This window comes from Camelus bactrianus, chromosome 20 (assembly GCF_048773025.1).
Source record: "Camelus bactrianus isolate YW-2024 breed Bactrian camel chromosome 20, ASM4877302v1, whole genome shotgun sequence".
NCBI lineage: Eukaryota > Metazoa > Chordata > Mammalia > Artiodactyla > Camelidae > Camelus > Camelus bactrianus.
In genome coordinates this window covers 13,466,175-13,484,265 of record NC_133558.1, presented here as the reverse complement: position 1 = coordinate 13,484,265, position 18,091 = coordinate 13,466,175, and the positions used below count along the sequence as shown (strand labels likewise).

General features: G+C 39.7%; 1 protein-coding gene across 4 annotated transcripts in view; it reads right to left on the bottom strand.

Annotated features, from left to right (window-relative positions):
- Positions 1-12,077: 12,077 nt before the first annotated feature.
- E2F3 (E2F transcription factor 3) overlaps positions 12,078-18,091 on the bottom strand; it is a 66,096-nt gene continuing 60,082 nt past the window's right edge. For 3 of the 4 annotated variants that reach the window (XM_074348151.1, XM_074348152.1, XM_074348154.1), the window contains exons 6-7: positions 16,656-16,791; positions 12,078-15,474 (exon numbers count right to left, since the gene is read on the bottom strand). In XM_074348151.1, the coding sequence (XP_074204252.1) occupies positions 15,212-15,474; positions 16,656-16,791 (399 nt within the window). In that variant the 3' untranslated portion in view covers positions 12,078-15,211. Of the gene's footprint in view, positions 16,510-16,655; positions 16,792-18,091 lie in introns of all 4 variants that reach the window. The other variant, XM_074348153.1, reaches the window with a different exon arrangement.

Sequence of the window (18,091 nt, the reverse complement as noted above, 5' to 3'; positions counted from 1 at the left end):
TGGAGGGGCGAGGAGGGTGGCTCCCGGAAGGTGCTTCTGGCGGAAGGCGGCGGCCGGAGGGTGTGAGAGCGGCGTGGGAACGCGGTAGGCGGCAGGTGGCTGCTGCTGGTCTGTTCGGAAAGCGGTAAGTGACCACCACGAGCTCGAGGGGAGAGCTCGCGGGGCCTCTGGGCGGCCTGGAGGGGTTAAGCCGAAGGGCCGATGCCGGCTCCGGAGAGCTGGGGGAGACTGATTTTGGAAGTCAGAGCAGCCAAGAGCAAGGAGCCAAGTATACGGGCAGTGCGGGTCGGCCTTGAGGTGGCTCGTGGGTACCGCATGGGAGATTTTGGTTTGGAGTTTTCTACAGTTTTGCCGCGTTGGGTAGAATCACACTACTACTCGCCTTTGTACCAGAAACGGTGTCTCCTGGGGCAAGCGAGGAGCCAGGATGGCCGGGGCTCTGAAGCTGCCTCTGGCGGATGAGGTAATGGAATCCAGGCAGGTGCAGGACTTGGATGCTAGCCTGTCCAGGGTTGGCCTGGAACCGGGTACTGGTGCCTGTAGCCTATAGAGTTGAATGACATCTTCCTAGACCCTGCACCTTCTGAATCACAAAGGCAGGAAACAAAATTAAGCAGATTCGGGGGTGGGTTGTAGCGAGGAAGAGATGTATAGAGTTAAAGCAGCTGTCTTAAGTTAGGGAGAAGAAACTTGTTTCTTTTGTTTTGAGTAGTGTGTATTGTGGAAGAAAAGGAAAAAAGATTGTAGGCAGCGTCGAGAAAAATGGCCCTTGATTAGCCACCAATGGTTGTTGACAGGCTGTTGTGCAGTGTGGGTGACTTGGAGATTGTTGTGTGTCTATGTGTGAGTTGGTTGCACAGGGCTTGTGTGAAGAAGAGGCCACAGTGAAATGTGGGAGGTGTCTAGGGAGTTGGGGCTTTATGATGAACATTGGTTGACCGCTTGTTGGGAGGAATTGTGAGACCTTAGCGAAGAAGTCCACACACCTGTATCTTAACCTGCTTTAAGGCTTTACTTGATTCTAGGAGTTCTGACTTCTGAAACATAAGCTATGAAATGAAAAAGTATCAAAAATAACTTTAGATGGTGTCTAGACCTTGCATGTATCAAGCCAAATATTGATAATAAATGAAACTCTCTTTTGAAAGCAAAAAAAAAAAAAAAAAAAGAGAGAGAGAGAGAAGCTAGACAATTAAAGGATGAAAGGTAATACAGATCACATAGCATTCTCCCCCAAAGTACAATAAATGGGGGAAAAAAGAGCAGAGGCCCAAAGAAGGTTGTAAACTGAGTTGAATGGCTATTTCCAGAAAATCATTAATAGTATATTGTTTGTCTCTGCTCTTCCATCAGTGCCTACTGGAATAGCTGGAATTGGAACAGTAAGGTCCAAGATACCAAATACTAACCCTGGGTCAGGAGGGGATTTGGGCTCGGGAGTAGGAGGTTGTGCCGGGCAGGTGTCTCCAAGCCAAGTTTCACACTGGTTGTGAGAGCCTGGCAAACAGTGGGCCGGAGAGAGGGAAGATGTAAAAGAAAGCAAAGGTAATATGATGTTAGCTGTGGAATCAAGACAGAGGCAAGAAAGAGTCAGTCAGCAAGAATGGCTCAGAAAGGATGTTCTTACGGGAGTTTTTTGCCCAGTGTTCTCACAAAATGACTACCAAAGGGTCAGCGTGTGCAGCACTGTGTCCGTGGCTGTTCCTGCTCTCATCGGCCTCTACCCTGTTGGCACCTGTCCACTAACGAGTTGTGCCTGGGGCCTCTGGGAAGGGAACTGAACTCAGCTGGAGAAGGGGCCTGGAGGAAAAGCTGTTTTTATCCAGGGTAGTTCCTGGCACTCGGTTTGCACATAACAACACTTCAGAGAAGAGTTAAGCAAAGCACTCCATGGTCCTGCTGAGGTGAAACTCTCATTTTTTCTGTCTCCTTCTAAGATTTCTGTTTCTGATTTAATTCTTGGCTTTTCAAAAAAAATAATGAATTGCAAAGCTTTGCCTTTCCTTTAATTCTACCCGATTTTCTATTTTTATCTTTCTTTCAGAAGGCTTGATTGCAGTGCACAGCACAGGAAAAAGATTAACTCAATCTACGGTGCATTAGTAATACATCAGGTAATGAACTATCACATTGGTACTCTGAAGGCCAGTTGTTCTCCAAGACCCTGTCAATCCCTTACCTTTATCTTTCTGGTATTTTGGGGCCCAATCTCAAAATTTAAAAAAAAATGTGTAATAATTTTACATACAAAAATATTAATGCAGCATGAATGTGAGTTTTGATGCTTAATAATGAGATGAGCACCTGTGAACTCAACATCTAATTTTAAGAATAAGGTACCAATACCATTGTACCAAACCATGTTCAATTTATAAACATTGTTTTCATCATGCTTTTGGTGTTTTCTTAAGTCATCACCAAAACAAAGGGAATCTAGATTTTCTTCTATTTAATCTTCTAGAAGTTTTATGGATTTTGTTTTACATTTAGGCCTATGATTAATTTGGAGTTAATTTTTGTGAAAGAGGTTAAGGTTGTGTCTAGATTCTTTTTTTTTTTTTTGACATGAGGATGTCCAGTTATTTTAGCACCATTTGTTGAAAAGACTATCCTTTCTCCACTGGATTGCCTTTGTTCCTTTCTCAGTGACCAGTTGACTATATTTCTGTGGGTCTTATTCCTGGAGTCCAGTCTGCTCCACAGATCAATTTGTCTGTTGCTTCACCAGTGCCATGCTGACTTGATCACTACAGCTTTATAATAAGTCTTCAAGTTGGTAGTGTCAGTCTTCCAACTTTGTTCTTCAGTTTTCTGTTGGCTATGCTGGGGATTTTCCCTCTCCATATAAAATTTAGAATCTCTGTTGATATCTACAGAATAACTTGATCTATAGATTTAACTCAGACTTGGGATTGAGTTGAATCTATAGATCAAATTGGGAAGAACTGATATCTGAACAATTTTTAGTCTTCCTATCCATGAACATGGAATAGCTTTCCATTTATATAGATCTTTGATTTCTTTTATCAGAGCTTTGTAGTTTTCCTCATGTAGATCTTATACATATTTTATTAGGTTTATACCTAAGTGTTTGCCAGCTCTCTTTCTAGTATTTATTTCTAATTCAATTCCACTGTGGTCTGAGGACCACTGTATAATTTCTGTTCTTTTAAAAAATGTTAAGGTGTGTTTTGTGCTCCAGAAAGTGGTCTATCTTGGTGAATATTCCATGTGAGCCTACTGTTGTTAGATGAAATTTTCTATAGATGTCAATTAAGTCTAAGTTATTGATGGTGCTATTGAGTTCCGCTGTGTCCTTACTGACTTTCTGCCTTTTGGTGTCAATTACTGATAGGTATTGAAGTCTCCAACTAGTAGTGGGTTTGTATATTTCTTCCTGCTGTTCTATCAGCCTGATGTATTTTGACACTTTGCTGTTGGGCACCTACACAGTGAGGACTGTTTTACCCTTTGGAGTTTTGACCCCTTTATCATTATGTAATGCCCTCTTTATCCCGGATAACTTTCCCTACTCTGAAGACTGCTCTGTCTGAAATTAATATAGCTACTCCCATTTTGTTTTGATTAGCATTTGCATGGTATGTCTTTCTCCATTCCTTTATTTTCAATCTGTCTATCTTTATATTTAAGGTGGATTTCTTATAAATAACATGTAATTGGCTCTTGTTTTTTAATCTACTCTGACAGTTTCTGCTTTCAATTGGTGTATTTAGACCATTGATATTTATAGTGATTATTGACAATAGTTGGATCAATATCTACCACGTTTGTTACCATTGTCTATTTTTGCCTTTTTTTTTTTTTTTGTCTCCCACTTTTTTTCTTTCTTCTCTGGTTTTAAGTGAGCATTTTGTATGATTCCATTCTTCTTCTGTCTTATATAAATTATGCTTCTTTATAAAAAATTTTTAGCTGTTTTCATAGACTTTGTGGTATACATTTATAACTAATCTAAGTCCATTTTCAAATAACACTACTCTGCTTCACATGCAGTACTGATATGTCATAACACACTATCTCAGTTCCTCTCTCCATCCCTTATAACACTGCTGCCATTCGTTTCACTTATCCATAAGCTACAATCATCTAACATATGGTTGCCAGTTATTTTGGACAAGCTGTTGTCTGTTAGCTCAATTATGAGTAAGAAAAATAAAATATTTTATTTTACCTTCATTTATTACTTCTCTAACAAATTTCCTTTCTTTATGTAGATCTGAGTGTCTCACATCTATCATTTTCCTTCGCTCTGAAGAATTTTTTTTTTAAAAGAACTTCTTTTAACATTTCTTTCAAGGCAGGTCTGCTGGGAACAAATTTCCTCAATGTTTACTTGTTGGAGAAAGTGTTTATTTCTCTTTTACTTTTGAAGGATTTTTTTTTGGCTATAGAATTATAGATTGATTTTTTTTCTTTTAACACTTTAAGTATTTCTCTCCACTCTCATCTTGCTTGCATGGTTTTTCTGAGAAGTCCAATGTAATGCTTATCCTTGCTCCTCTATGGATAAGGTATCCTCCCCACCTCCAGCTTCTTTTAAGGTTTCTTCTTTGTCTTTGATTTTCTGCAGTTTGAATATGATATGCCTAGGTGTAGACCTTTTATCCCTGTTGGTGTCCTGTGAGCTTCCTGGATCTGTAGTTTGTTGTTTGTCATTATTATTGTAAAATTCTCAGCCAGTATTATATAAAGCATTTTCTTCTGTTCCCTTTTTTCTTTCTTCTTCTGGTATTCCCATTAAGTGCATATTGCACCTTTTGTAATTTTCCCACTGTTCTAGAATTGTCTGTCTCCCCTCTTTTTTTTAAATTTTCTTTTCTCTTTGTTTCTCAGTTTAAGAAGTTTCTATTGACACAGCTTCAGGCTCATTGATGCTTTCCTTGGCCATGTCCAATCTATTGAGTTCATCAAAGACATTCTTCATATTCTTCAAAGTTTTTTTCTTTGTTTGTTTTGTTTTTTGTTTTTTTCTTTGTTTGTTTTTTGGAAGGGGGAAGTAATTTGGTTTTTTAAATATAGTTTTTATGGGGGTACTGAGGATTAAACCCAGGACCTTGTGCATACTAAGCATGCCCTCTGCCACTGAGCTGTACCGTCTCCCTTGTTTCTGTGTTTTTAAGTTCTAGTATTTTCCTTTGAGTCTTAGAGTATCCATCTCTCTGCTTACATTTCCCAACTGTCCGTGTATGAAGTCCATTTTTTTTTTCCATTAGAGCCCTTAGTATCTTAATCACAGTTATTTTAAATTCCCAGTCTCACAATTCTCAAACCTCTGCCATACCTGAATCTGGTTGTGTTGCTTGCTTTGTCTTTTCAAACTTTGTTTTTTGCCTTTTAGTATGCCTTGTAGTTTTTCTCTGGAATTCAGGCATTATATATCAGGCAAAAGGAACTGCACTAGATAGGTCTTTAGTGTGAGGTTTTAAGTTTGTCTGGCTAGGAGGTAGGCTGTGTGTACTATTTGCTATAGCTGTGGTGTCAGTGGCTAAAATTTCCTCTACTGTCATTTTTATCTTTCCTGTTGTCTTTGAGTTTTCCTAGAAACTCATTTTTAAAAGAGTCTGAGACTCGCAGTTCTTTCCATTGCCGTCCTCTATTCTGTACACAGCCCTGCTGATGTGGTGGTATGGTGTGGGAGATGGGAGGCATTCTGGGATCTTATGATTAGATTGCAGTCTTTTAGTGCCTCAGGCTGTGACCTTCACAAGCTTCTCTGCCTTTTTCCCCCATAGGATGGGACAGGAAGGCTAGAAGGGACTGGAATTGGATATTTCCTTTCCCTGATTTCACCTAAACTCTGGCAAAATCCACATTGGATAGGCTCTGGCAAAACAGTTTTCCTTGAGGGCAGACCTTTGTTAGGGAGAACAGAATAGTCTGAGCATACTTCAAAATAGTTAACTTTTCTCCTCCCCTTGCCAGAAGCAGGAGGGAAATATTCTCAGATCTTCACCCTCAGGTCCTTCACCTTACGGCCCACAATGCCTAAAACATTTTATTATCTGGCTCTTTACAGAAAAAAAAAATCCGATCTCTTCTCCCCGTCTCTCTTTCCCGATTTCCCTCCTGGAGGGAGAACTAGTGAAAGTGTAAGGAACCCCGAGACTGGGTCCTCGGGAGATTCTCTCACACTGGGGGGCAGACCCCACAACCTGTCAGTTACCCTTCAGGTTTTCATACCAGTTGCTGGTTCCAGTGGCTGTTTCTGAGTAAGGTTTGGTTCTCTGGATTTGCCTGCTTCTCCAGTTTACAGGGTGGTGGCTTGTCCTAGACCTCAGTTCTCTCATGGATCTAAGGAGAGTTATTGATTATCACATTGTTTAGTTTTTTTCTTGTTGGGAGGGCAGGAGGGGCGACGTCTACACTCTACACGTTGGACCCGAAACCACCCGTCTCCTCTTTTTGTGCAACCTGTGAGCTGAAAACAATTTTTACATTCGTAAAATTGTTGGAAAAAATCATAGGATGAATATTATTTCATGACAAGCAAAAACTACATGAAAATTTTAGAATTCATAGTTTTTATTGGAACACAGCCACGCTCCTTTATTTACTTACCGTTTATGGCTGCTTTCACACTATAGAGGCAGAGTTAAGTAGTTTTGACAGAGATCTTATGGCCAACAATGCCTAAAATATTTATTATCTGGATTTTTACAGAAAAGAAATTTTTTTCCAATCCCTGCTGCCCATGTCTTAAAATTTCTTTATATTTTCCATCTCCTTTTCTATCTGGCTACATTCTGGGTAGTTTTGTCAGATTTACTACACCAGTTTATTATGATGTCTTTAGCTGTATCTCATCTGCTGGTTTAGCCATCATTTTGTTTTCTTTTCTTCAACAATTGTATTTTAAATTTCTAACATTTTATTCTTTTTCTAATCTGTGTGGCAGGTTTTGATCATCTCTTCTTAATCACTCATTTTTGTGTTACCATCTTCTGTTTCTTTAAGCATTTCATACATATTTATATACTGTATCTGATAATTCCATTACTTGAGTTCTTTGAGGTCTAAAACTGATGTTTGCTGCTTCTGCTGTTAATGCTGGTTTGTTTCCTTATGTATTTGGTGATCTGGACTGTGATCTTATGTTTGCTAGATACAGTCTGTGGTCCTCCATTAAGGATGTCTTGTCCAGAGAGGATATGTATTTGCTCTGCTGAAAGTCAGGGGGATGATTCTGGCCTGGAACACTAGAGCCTTCTTCCAGTTTCTCTGGTTTAATCTCAGAGTCTTAGGTTCAGTACTTCAGTCTTTCTCAGTTGACCCAGGGCTTTTTTTTTTTTTCTTAATTCCAGTAACAACATTCTACATGAAATTGATAGCCAACATTAGGTTTACCTGTTGTTCCCATTTACATGCTCTGCAACCTTTCTTTTCAGCTCAGTTTTCTTTTTTTTATCCTTCTGGCCCTTAGAAATTCCCTGTTATCTCAGCAATACAATAAAACTATTTTTTTCTGTGCAATCTAGATGTTTTGTAACAAGAGGGTTTCCTGGCCATCTAACCTGCCATACTATAAGAGCAAGAGTCGTATCCAGTTCTTTCTTCTTCACTTACAACTAATTCCCCCCCCCCCCCCCCAGTTGCTGGTTTATCTCCTTCCCAGGACCAGGTAAGAGAGTTATTTCCTTCCTTATACCCCTATGGCTGCCCCTGTCTTTAACACTCACTTTATTCCCTCAATAGATACCCAAACTTTGAGTCATTTGTTATGGTACCTTCTCTTTGACTAAAGGAGCAGCCGTTCTTTGGTTTCTTGTCAAGGACAGGATTTAGCTGTGGCTCTTTTCAAGCATCTTGGGTCTCGTTCTGTCTCTTTCCGTTTCTAAGCACACACAACCTCTATTCCCATTCCTAACCCATTTAAACTGCTCTCTTTGTTGACATGGTTTAATTTTTATGTACTAATGTCGTTATTTCAGATCTCTCTTGTGGAATCGCAGTGTTCTTTCTGGCTCCTTGGGTCTCCAGAGTATGGCTTACAGCTAAATGCTTTTCATCCTCTGCTTACATCACCGCCCACATACTGTTCTGTCATTTTCAGATTGATTAGTTACTTCTGCAGCTGTTGCCATCAGTTATAAATGGCTTTAGATGGAGAGACAAGGCAGATGAAAATGTAAACTGTAAAGCCCTGAACAATGCTGAGGAGTATTCAAGGATGAGAGACACAGTATAATTTAGGCTTCAGCTGAGGCAACTGTTCCTGAATTTGATTATGCAGAAAAACTGTCTTAAAGGTTTCTGAAGCTGAAGAGTAGTCTGTACAGAAAGAGAAGTCTGAGTCTTTCAAGGGGGAAATGGAACATCCTATTTAGAAGATGTGGCCAATTTGATTCTTCCTCTGTTTAAATAGAGCAAATCGATTTTTATCAAAGACTGAGGACAAAAGAACCACTGAGAAGCCCTCCAGCTTAGACTTCCAGGGATTTCCACCTCTCCTGATTTGTTGCTGTGCACTAGGCACAGAGGGTAATGATAGCATCTACCCATGAAACGTGGTATAGAAGAGCAGGAGAAGTTACAGGGCTGGTCGACAGTGTGGACACAGATCTTCCAGCTTATGTCAGTTCAGAATGATGAATTAACCATGTCAGCCAGGCTGTGGGTCTGAGACCCAATCTGGGAAGTGGCAGCTCCCTGATGTGCGTGTCTGAGCAGGGGAGCTAGGAGACCTTATAGATGCCACCAAAAGAGCATTGGACTAGGGTTCCAGAGATTTTCTTGACTGAAAGAAAAAAAAAAACTGGTCACGGAACTGTCACATGATGAAATCAGCTCCTTGTTAGGTATGAGATTGTCTTCCAACTTAAATTCTGTGATTCTGTGATTATTACCAGTTCACAGGCCTTGATTGCTTGTTTATCTTAATTCCCTGGGTAACTAAATTAAAACATGGTTTTAATTCCCATGTTTCTGTACCCTAGCCACTGAAATTGATGTAGGCAATAGAGAACACATACATCTTCCCTTTCCCCTAGGAACTGACTCTGCCTCTACTGTTACATGGTGTATACTTAGGTCCTAAAACAGCCCAGCAGAAGCACTGCCGGAGTATCCAGTGTTGTTTCTGAGGGACATCCCTGATAACATGGGACTTTCACTGTTCTGTTTCCTACAGCATTTCCCAGCCACCCCACATAGGGAACTCCAGAACTTTTTGATGGTACTCTTCACACACAAAGCATAAAGGTAATTTCTAGTGTTATAAACATTCCAGAATATTTCAATACATTGTTCTGTTTGTCTTTTCAGTCTTCAAGTCCCAGATTGAAGGGCACAAAGAAAAGCTTGCTCTTTGCATTCTGTGGATCAGTGCAACTTCCTGCTATGAGTGTTACTTCTTTTAACTTCTTATTGACTCCTGGCTGATTCATTCTAAGTAGCCTGGGCAGGAATTCTTATTCATATCCCAAGGCATGACCTACCATTTAATCTCGTCATTTTCCTTCGTGATATTTGGCTTGTAGTCTAGATTGGATTGAGGCTCCCCAGCTCCCTAGATCCTGGAAAATGAACCCATTGGTTTATTTGTGTTTGAGTTGTACCTACCTGGGCAGTCTTCTGCAGGCATGGCTGCATCCAGGTGCACAGTTCCCTAAACCACCCTGATCAGAAGCTCTCCTGATTTGTGAGGCTCTCCAGCAGCAAGGCTCCATCTTCCCTTCATTTCCATTTCTGCCTCTAACCATCTATCCTTCCATGTTTTCCAAATACGGCTTCAGAAAGAAAAATCACTTATTAAGATCTGGTCCTCAGAATTCACTTCTCCTAGCTAAAAGTTGTTTCTCTCTCAACTAGACTGTAAGCTTCCTCTTGCTGGTAGGATGTATGTCTTTTTCTATTTGTACATTGGCACCTACAATAGTGTCTGGTGTATGGCAATCACTTGATGCTCATTCAAAGAGTAACTGAATGAATAAATGAATAACTGTTTCTCTTAATAAACATTAAATGACTGAATAAATTAACTTAATAATAGGTTTATTTTCTATCTCAATATTACAGACTGATTTCTAAATTTTCCCCAGAATGAGCCCATTTTAAAACCATACTCAGGTAAGATTCTGAATTATAAACTGTAGACACATCCTAGTCATATATTCACCTTTTGAGAAGATGCAGCTCTACACAATTGATCCAAACTTATCTAGTCTAGTTTTCAGCTGTGTATAGACAATTCTTGTTTTATCCGCTAGCTCCCCCCTCCCTCCTCCACCTTACCCCCTTTCAGTTATCTTTGTATCATTTTGTTCAGCTTCTATCACTGGCTTGACTGTAGAATACCTGCTGACCAAATGTGCAGATCCCTGGGTAGGATGGCAGCTGTGTTGGGTGACAGAAATCAGGTGCCTAAGCTCTGGGAAAATAGGGCTCTAGGCAGAACTAAAAATAAAACGCAAAAATGTGAGAGAAAAGAAAAAGTCCAGCACAAGGTACAAAATGAGGTAGCTCATTATATCACTGTGCTGCCTCTGGGCTTTTAATTAACTTTTAATATTCTTAAAACTCAGACTTATCTGCTAAATCTGAATAATTCATTTAAACATGTATTAGGTGCTTATTATGTGCCAGGCACTGTGGTAGGAACTTGGGACACAATAGTGAACAATACATAGTACCTCTCCTCACTGAGCTTACATTCTGGAAGAGGAGAGATAACATATAGAGGTTTGGCTTGTGATGGATGCTTTGAAAAAACATAGAGCACATATAAATCACTTAAAACAGTACTGACACTCCAATAGCCAAAAGGTGGAAACAACCCCAATGTCTATCAGGTGATAATAGAGAATTGAAAGGTATATCTATGCAATGGAATAGTATTCAGGCATAAAAAGGAATAGACTGATACATGCTACCACATGGGTGAATCTTGAGGGCATTATGCTAAGTGAAAAAAGGCAGATGCAAAAGGTCACATATTGTTATGATTCCATTTATAGGAAATATCCAAAATAGGCAAGTCCATAGAGACAGAAAGATTAGTGGTTGGTTGCTAGGGGCTGAGACTAGAAGAGGATGGGGAGCAGCTTAATGGGTATTTGGTTTCCTTTTGGGATGATGAAAATTTTCTGGCACCAGAGAGTAGTGATCATTGAACAACATTGTGCATGTATTAAATGTCACTGATGGTAAATTTATGCTATTTTTATCTTACATTAAAAAATATAGTATGTGGCATAATATAAGCATTCAATAAAACATTTTATTTTTTACAGCAAAACAAAAATCTCTCTCAATCAGGAAATTAGCTAGGTAAATAAGTTAAATTCTAATCACTGGAATGCTATGCAGCCTTTGAAGAGAGTGAACATGATCTTTAAGTACTAACATGGTAAAATGTCCAAGACGTTATTTAGCAGGAAAAAAAGCAGAAGATCAGCATATATTAAGTATGATTTATGTTAAAAATACACACGTACACTCATACACATGTTTATATATGCCTAAAAAGCAAGTGGACCAGGATACACATACGGAAAATGGGATGAACAGACTTGGGCGGGGCAGGGAATGTTTCTTTTTTGTATGTTATACTCATGTATTGATTGTGTGTGCCTGTCTATGATACATGACGTTTTCAAGTTTTTACATGATGAGCTCTGAGTTAAGCATGTGACATGGCAGTCATAAAATCCCAATTTGCTCAAAGGTAGCATCACAAGAAATACAGACTCTAGAACAGGGGAGGTAATTACTGATCTCGAGAAATAGAATTTACTGACTTCATACTCCTTATGAGGAATAAAACATGACTTGCTGTCACTTTCTCAGTGTAAAAGTCCTTCCTTCCATACCTGGAAGTGGTTTCTGCACTCTGCGGTCAGAGACATGGCAAGTTCTTCTGCTTCTCAAAGTGGTGAGCACACCACAGGGGCTCAAAATTTTTATTTTGCTTAATGTTCCCCAAATCCCAAATAAATGGTAAGGCATATGATGTTTTGAACTTTTGTTCAAACTTTCCCCTTGTTAAAAGTATGTTTTTAAAAATAAATGAAGATAAAAGCATAAGACAAACAGTAAGAAAATCCATCCACAGTCTGAACTCTTAAAAAAAAAAAATCATTTTATTGATCCTTTACCATACAAAATTTATTCAAATTACACCCATTTGAAGTGGTAAGATCACAGCTAGAGAACAGGTTACCCTGTAACAAATCTATTTACAAAATCCATCATAAAAGCTTTTTTTTTTTTACATTATATTACATATTTTCTTTTTTAAACTAGCATACAACACAAAGCTAAACTGATTAGTAGTTTGCCTACTCCCAACTTTGGGAGAAATACTTCCTTTTGACAAAATCACGTACCCCATAGGAAAAGAAATTTCCACAATCTGACAGTTGCCACCCGACTCACTCTGCAAGGCATCTTCCTTCAAATCCCTCCTCTTGTACACACAAGTTGTCATGCACACACTGAGTTCTTTCTTTTTCCTGAAAGCTAAAGCGTTAAATACTGCAATTGTATTTACAGATCTACACTGACAACAAAAATGAACACAAGAACCACCACAACAACAACAGCAACAACAAAAACAAGATAACACTCTTAAAAAATTACAAACCAGCTAGAAAATATTCTGGCAGTGTTTACAAATTAATTGCTATTTTTGTACAAAATTGCTAGATAATGAAAATACGACTAGACTGCGTATCAACTTAAATAAAATGATTGCTACACACAAATCTGTACATATAAACACACACCTAACACTGTTTGACAGCTCGTGTTGCTCTTTATACAGTTTACTTTCTAAGGCTCACTCAGTCATAATTCGCACACTTGTAACTTTTAGCCATTTCATGTGTGAGCTTTAATAGCAGCAACTCAATGGTACCAGGAAACCTGCATACTCAGTACTTAAAGTAACACAAATACTGTAGTACTAACCCACTTTGTGTGCCGGATACTATGTCAAAAAGAAAAGGACTAATGCAAACATAACACAGTATGGACGTTTGATTAATGTACACCAGTTAAGCCCATTAACTGGGAAAACCTTATGTGTGAAGGAACTTTTAAGACTTATTAGGATTCCTTTCATTTTTAAACAATAAATATGGCATCACGTTACGAAAAAAGTTTAACGAGAAACTCAACCAAACACACAACCACCTAGCTAGGTGAGCTCAGTCTTTAGACTTTGGAAAAAAATCAGCTTTGTGCAGCTGGCAAAGAGAATTACACAAAGCTGGAAGCAGAGGCAGCTAACCAGATGAGATAAATACGGGACATGGGGAAAAGCTTGGCATAAATGGTTTCCCATACAGGAAAAAACCCCACAGTGCGTTTCCAGTAGGCACTTGACACAAAGCTCCCCCTCCCTCCCCCACCCCAATGCTTCATCTAGGACCAAGTCCAGTGTGTGTGAGGGGAGGAGGGTGGGGCTGGAGGCCGAAGAAGGAGGATAATCTGCACCTTTGTTTTTCTTCTCAAACATACACCCACGCATACCTACACAAAGAGTTTAAAGTGCTGGTGTCATCTGTTTTGACCCCACCACCACTTTGCATATTGTGGAAATCTACCTAGAGTAAACTGGCTGGGGCTTTCGTGGTTTTTTGTTTTGTGTTTTTCCTAAGGGATCTATTTTCCATGTAATTAAACATATGAATCGAGTGCCTACTATGTGCCCACCACCATGTCCGGCACATAGCATTTCAATTTCACTGTTCTTTGTTTTGAGGTTTGTTTTTTTTTTTAGATGACTCCCTCATTCCCACAGTGTTTAGCATCCAAAGAATGGATTTGAGGTACTCTGCTGCATTCCCAGGGGGAGATGGCCATCTCTCCCCTGGCCAATGGGAAAGCCATTCTTGGACAGAACTGGTAGGATTTGCAGCTGACACGAAGCCTCCAACTTGGGACACCATTCTTGCAGAGTTAAGTGGGAGATGCCCTGTTCTCACCAGCTGAAGTAAATGCCACTGATAGAATGCTACTCACACAACGGGGGATGTCTCTCTCCCCAGAGGCCTCTCCATCTGACCCCATCCTGAGAAGTGGTCTCCCTGAGTGCAGTATAAGAGAGCCCTTTCCCCGGTGGCGGGGGCCCGGGGAGCCCAAGGACGGAGGGATGCACGCCTGCTGCTCCTTGGGGCTGCTGTGTCCTCTGACCTGGTTCTCTTTCCAAAGGGGCCACCCCTATCAGCGAGCACCACTCGCTCCAGCGCCCCCTCCCGGGAAAGGAAGCAAGATGGGGCAAAGCTTCTTGCAGAGGCTGTTAAACCTTAGATCACACACATTTAGATGCTCTGATCAGTAGAGGTTCTCTACCTCTGCTTAAATAATTTGAATTAGCAAAAACCGCTTCAAAGTAAACAATTCAATTGAAATGGTGATGGGTGCCACAGGAATGCTTAAATGGCAGCTTAAAAAGAAAAATCTAAAACAATCCACAAAGAACTCCTAAGTAGGCATTTGCTACAAATCAACTTTAAACTTACAAATACGTTGTGGGCAGGGGAGTGGGAGTGGTTTATGGAGACAGGAAAATCCACAACAGCTTAGAGGGGCAGAACTTGACTATTCTTCTGTATCTGCAACAAATATTTGAAAAGTTTCTTCATCCGAAAGGCTGTGGAGGATCTCTTGACCTCCTAGTGGGACACACGGTCCATAGCTTAAACTGAATTATGACAGTAATTTAAATATTCCTAAGAAGAGCTGAAGAAATCCATTTCATACTTTTGCATGACTTCAAGTTTACAGTTCCTGCAGTTCCATTCCATATTAGCAGACCCCAAAGACATGCATTCTGTGGAGAAGGCACGGCTTGAAATGCTATTAAGGAAGATTGCTGTTTTCGAGTGGGCCGGGTGGCCAGACCCCAATCTACAGCCCATCCGTCAGGCACAGCAAGCCAGTCGGGGAGGGAGGGAGGAAAAGGACGGGTGAGAGACACCTGATTGCACATTTTCTCACTTGCCGACTCATCCAGGAGATTTTGGAGCCTGGGGCAAAGCAGGGCTTTCCCAAGGGAGCCTGCGACTGTGCGTTTAGACAATTTTTTTTTTTAATTCATTAAAATGTCAGCTTTGTTCTGAAGTTCGTCGTTTACTTCATGATACTATCTTGGAGGAAGAAGGTAGGAAGGGACAACACTGCATGACAGATGTTCTGGTTCCATAATAAAAAAATATTGGTTTATAAGGGGAGTTCACACAAAGCATAATCAACTACACATAAAGTCTTCCACCAGCGGGAGCTTTTCCAAATCATAAGCGTCAAAGAGATCACTGATGCCTTCTTCCTCCCCAAGGCTTAGCAGATAGTCTTCTTGGAGCAGGGGAGGCAGTAAGTTCACAAATGGTCCTTCTAGGTTGGAAGGAATTTGGTCCTCAGTCTGCTGTAAAAGGTTGGCTGGGGAGGCCAGAGGAGAAAGGTTTGCCATAGAGATCGAGCAATCACTATGTCCTGAGTTGGTTGAAGCCAAGTCTGAAAGGAAAAAGTTGGTGGAAACCAAAAAATAAGGCAAAAATCAAATTGATTTTTAGAGAGACTATACATGTTGCTATTATAAAAGCAGGCACCCTCTGCTAAGGACAATTAGATGACAACATGGTACAGATCACCTTTATACTAACAAGCACTGTAAGCAGTGACTCCAGTCAGCTGTTTTTTTTGGTGGTGGTTGTTTTTGTTCTGGTCTACTAATCTTTTCCAATAACTACTGTTAGCAAACAAGAATTACAAATAGCTTCAAATATTAGGGACTAAGAAGTTCAAAAAAGTCTCTCTGATATCAAGTAGTCATTCTTTAACAAAAAAACAAAAGAAAACGTGCAGACTGAAAAGTTGGCTCCCTGATAGAAATCACCAATTTTAGCTTAGTCTTTTTTGAACAACTAATTTATTAGAGACATCTCTAAAAATACAAATAAAAGGACACGTCCACTTTGAATTTTTAGGGTGGAAAAAACAAGTGCTATTCTGTTTTACCATCTGAGGTGCTGTATTTTTGCTCAATGTTAAGTCATTCTATTTATTTAAATCACTCCTATTCTTGCCACTATACTAGGAGGCAGTAGAAGAAGAAAATTAAATACACAACTCCAGTCTGAAACTGGGGAAAAAAAAAAAAAGACTGCAAAGTGCTTCCTTGGCTGTAGGGACCGTGGAGGGCAGAGGACCTAGATTTATATTTCAGGGGTTTCCCTCCCTTATTTTCTCCCCATCCCGTTGGGGGAAAAATTAAGATAAAACTTGGACAAAAGGCTTCTTTCTCTCCATACTTTTTCAGTTCCCTCTCTAATGGCCTCTGCATTATCACTCAGAGGTGTTTGGCCGAAGGTAGCTGATGATTCACCCAGACAGCTCACAGCCTCACTCCTCACTCCTCACTTCAGTTTCCCCAAACACTGTGAGGAAATGGTTTCTGCCGATAGCAAGAGCCTGAAGGGAATCCATTAAGTGGGTGGAGGAGCCATTTGCCCAAGATCATCATTTTATTCTGTAAACCATTCAGAATGCCTTAAAAAAAAAAAAACAAAGTTACCTTAATAATATTAATAACAGACATTTCTGTTTCTTGCCTAGACTTGTGGTTCTGAAACTGGATCCTTCTAGTCACCTTCATTTTAAGTACAGTTTCCAAATGACAAGAGTGGAATTTTTACCTTTGGAAGTGGGTTTAGGGATATTCCCATTGTGGTCTTGGTTGTTTGTTTTCATCGGACTGTGTGTTTCAGTCTCTTCTGGACACAAATAAACCTCAATGGGTCCTTGGGTACTTGCCAAATGTATTTGCAGGCTCTATAAACAGAAGGAGTGAGACGTTCAAACTGAAAGTTCTTTTGGAAATGAAAGCTATAGTAATTGTCATCAAAACATGGAAAGTAAGGGTAATTCTTGTTGCTCCTTTTGCTTCTCCACTGGTAGTCTACCTCAGTCAGTGACTGTTGTCCTCTAGAGCAGGGATCAGCAAACTACAGCCCAAGGGTCAATAAATAAATAAAGTTTTATTGGTAGAGTCTTGCCCATTCCCATGGTTTATGTATTGCCTCTGGCTGGTTTTTTTGTTTTCCCTGCTGTGATGGCGGAGCTGTGCAGTTGAGTAGTCCCAACAGACTGTATGTATGGCTCACACAGCCAAAAATACTTACTGTCTGGCTCTTGAAAGAAAAAGTTTGCTGACCTCTGCCCAAGAAGAGGTGATTAAAATATATAAATATATATATTCCTTGTATGCAAACTATTAAAAAGTCTTTTAAGTGTTCCAAATACACTATTTCCATGTTATTATTTCTTAACAGTAGGGCTTCATGTGGAACTTTAATAACCACTGGATGAACACTGTTCTTAAGTGCTCAGAACTGAGTTTAGTAAGAATGCAGCACACTAATGTTTAAAATTCTTCTTCATCTAGGTCATAGGGCTATTATTATCATTTAAGGTAAGAATTCTACCCTAGATGACAGCTTGCAAATTTCATTCTTTTTCTTTTTTATACGTTCTTTTTAACTACATTATTTTATAGCTACAGTTTAGGCCTGTATTATCAAAGTATATCTGAAAGCAATCACAAAAATACGCCTTTTTAAAAAAAATATTTGAGTCTATCAATTAACCCAAGGTCCCATTTGATTTCTTAAAAGTAAATATGTTATAAATGACACATTCTTAATACATGCTAAGATAGAGAGGTAGGTGGGTATAGCTCAGTGGTAGAGCACATACTTAGCATGCACAAGGTCTGGGGTTCAATCCCCAGTAGCTCCATGAAAAAAAAAAAAAAAGACAGGGAGACAGTTTACAACATGTATACCTCTATTCATGGTAAGGATCATATCCAGGGTAATCAATATAAAATTCCCCAATGGTTCAAATAGATCAGAACCACCAGATAACAAATTATGAACAAGAGAAAGTACAGGAAAGAAGGGGTGTCATATACCCCTTTGAGTTGAATGCCCTTCTATGTTAAAATTAGACTTTCTGGACACTCAGTACGCATCAAACTGTTAAAATGTTTTTAAAGTAAGGTTAAGCAAAGCAGATGGGAAAGAACTATCAAGCTTCTAGGAGGATACAGACTTTAACCACGAGTCAGTGA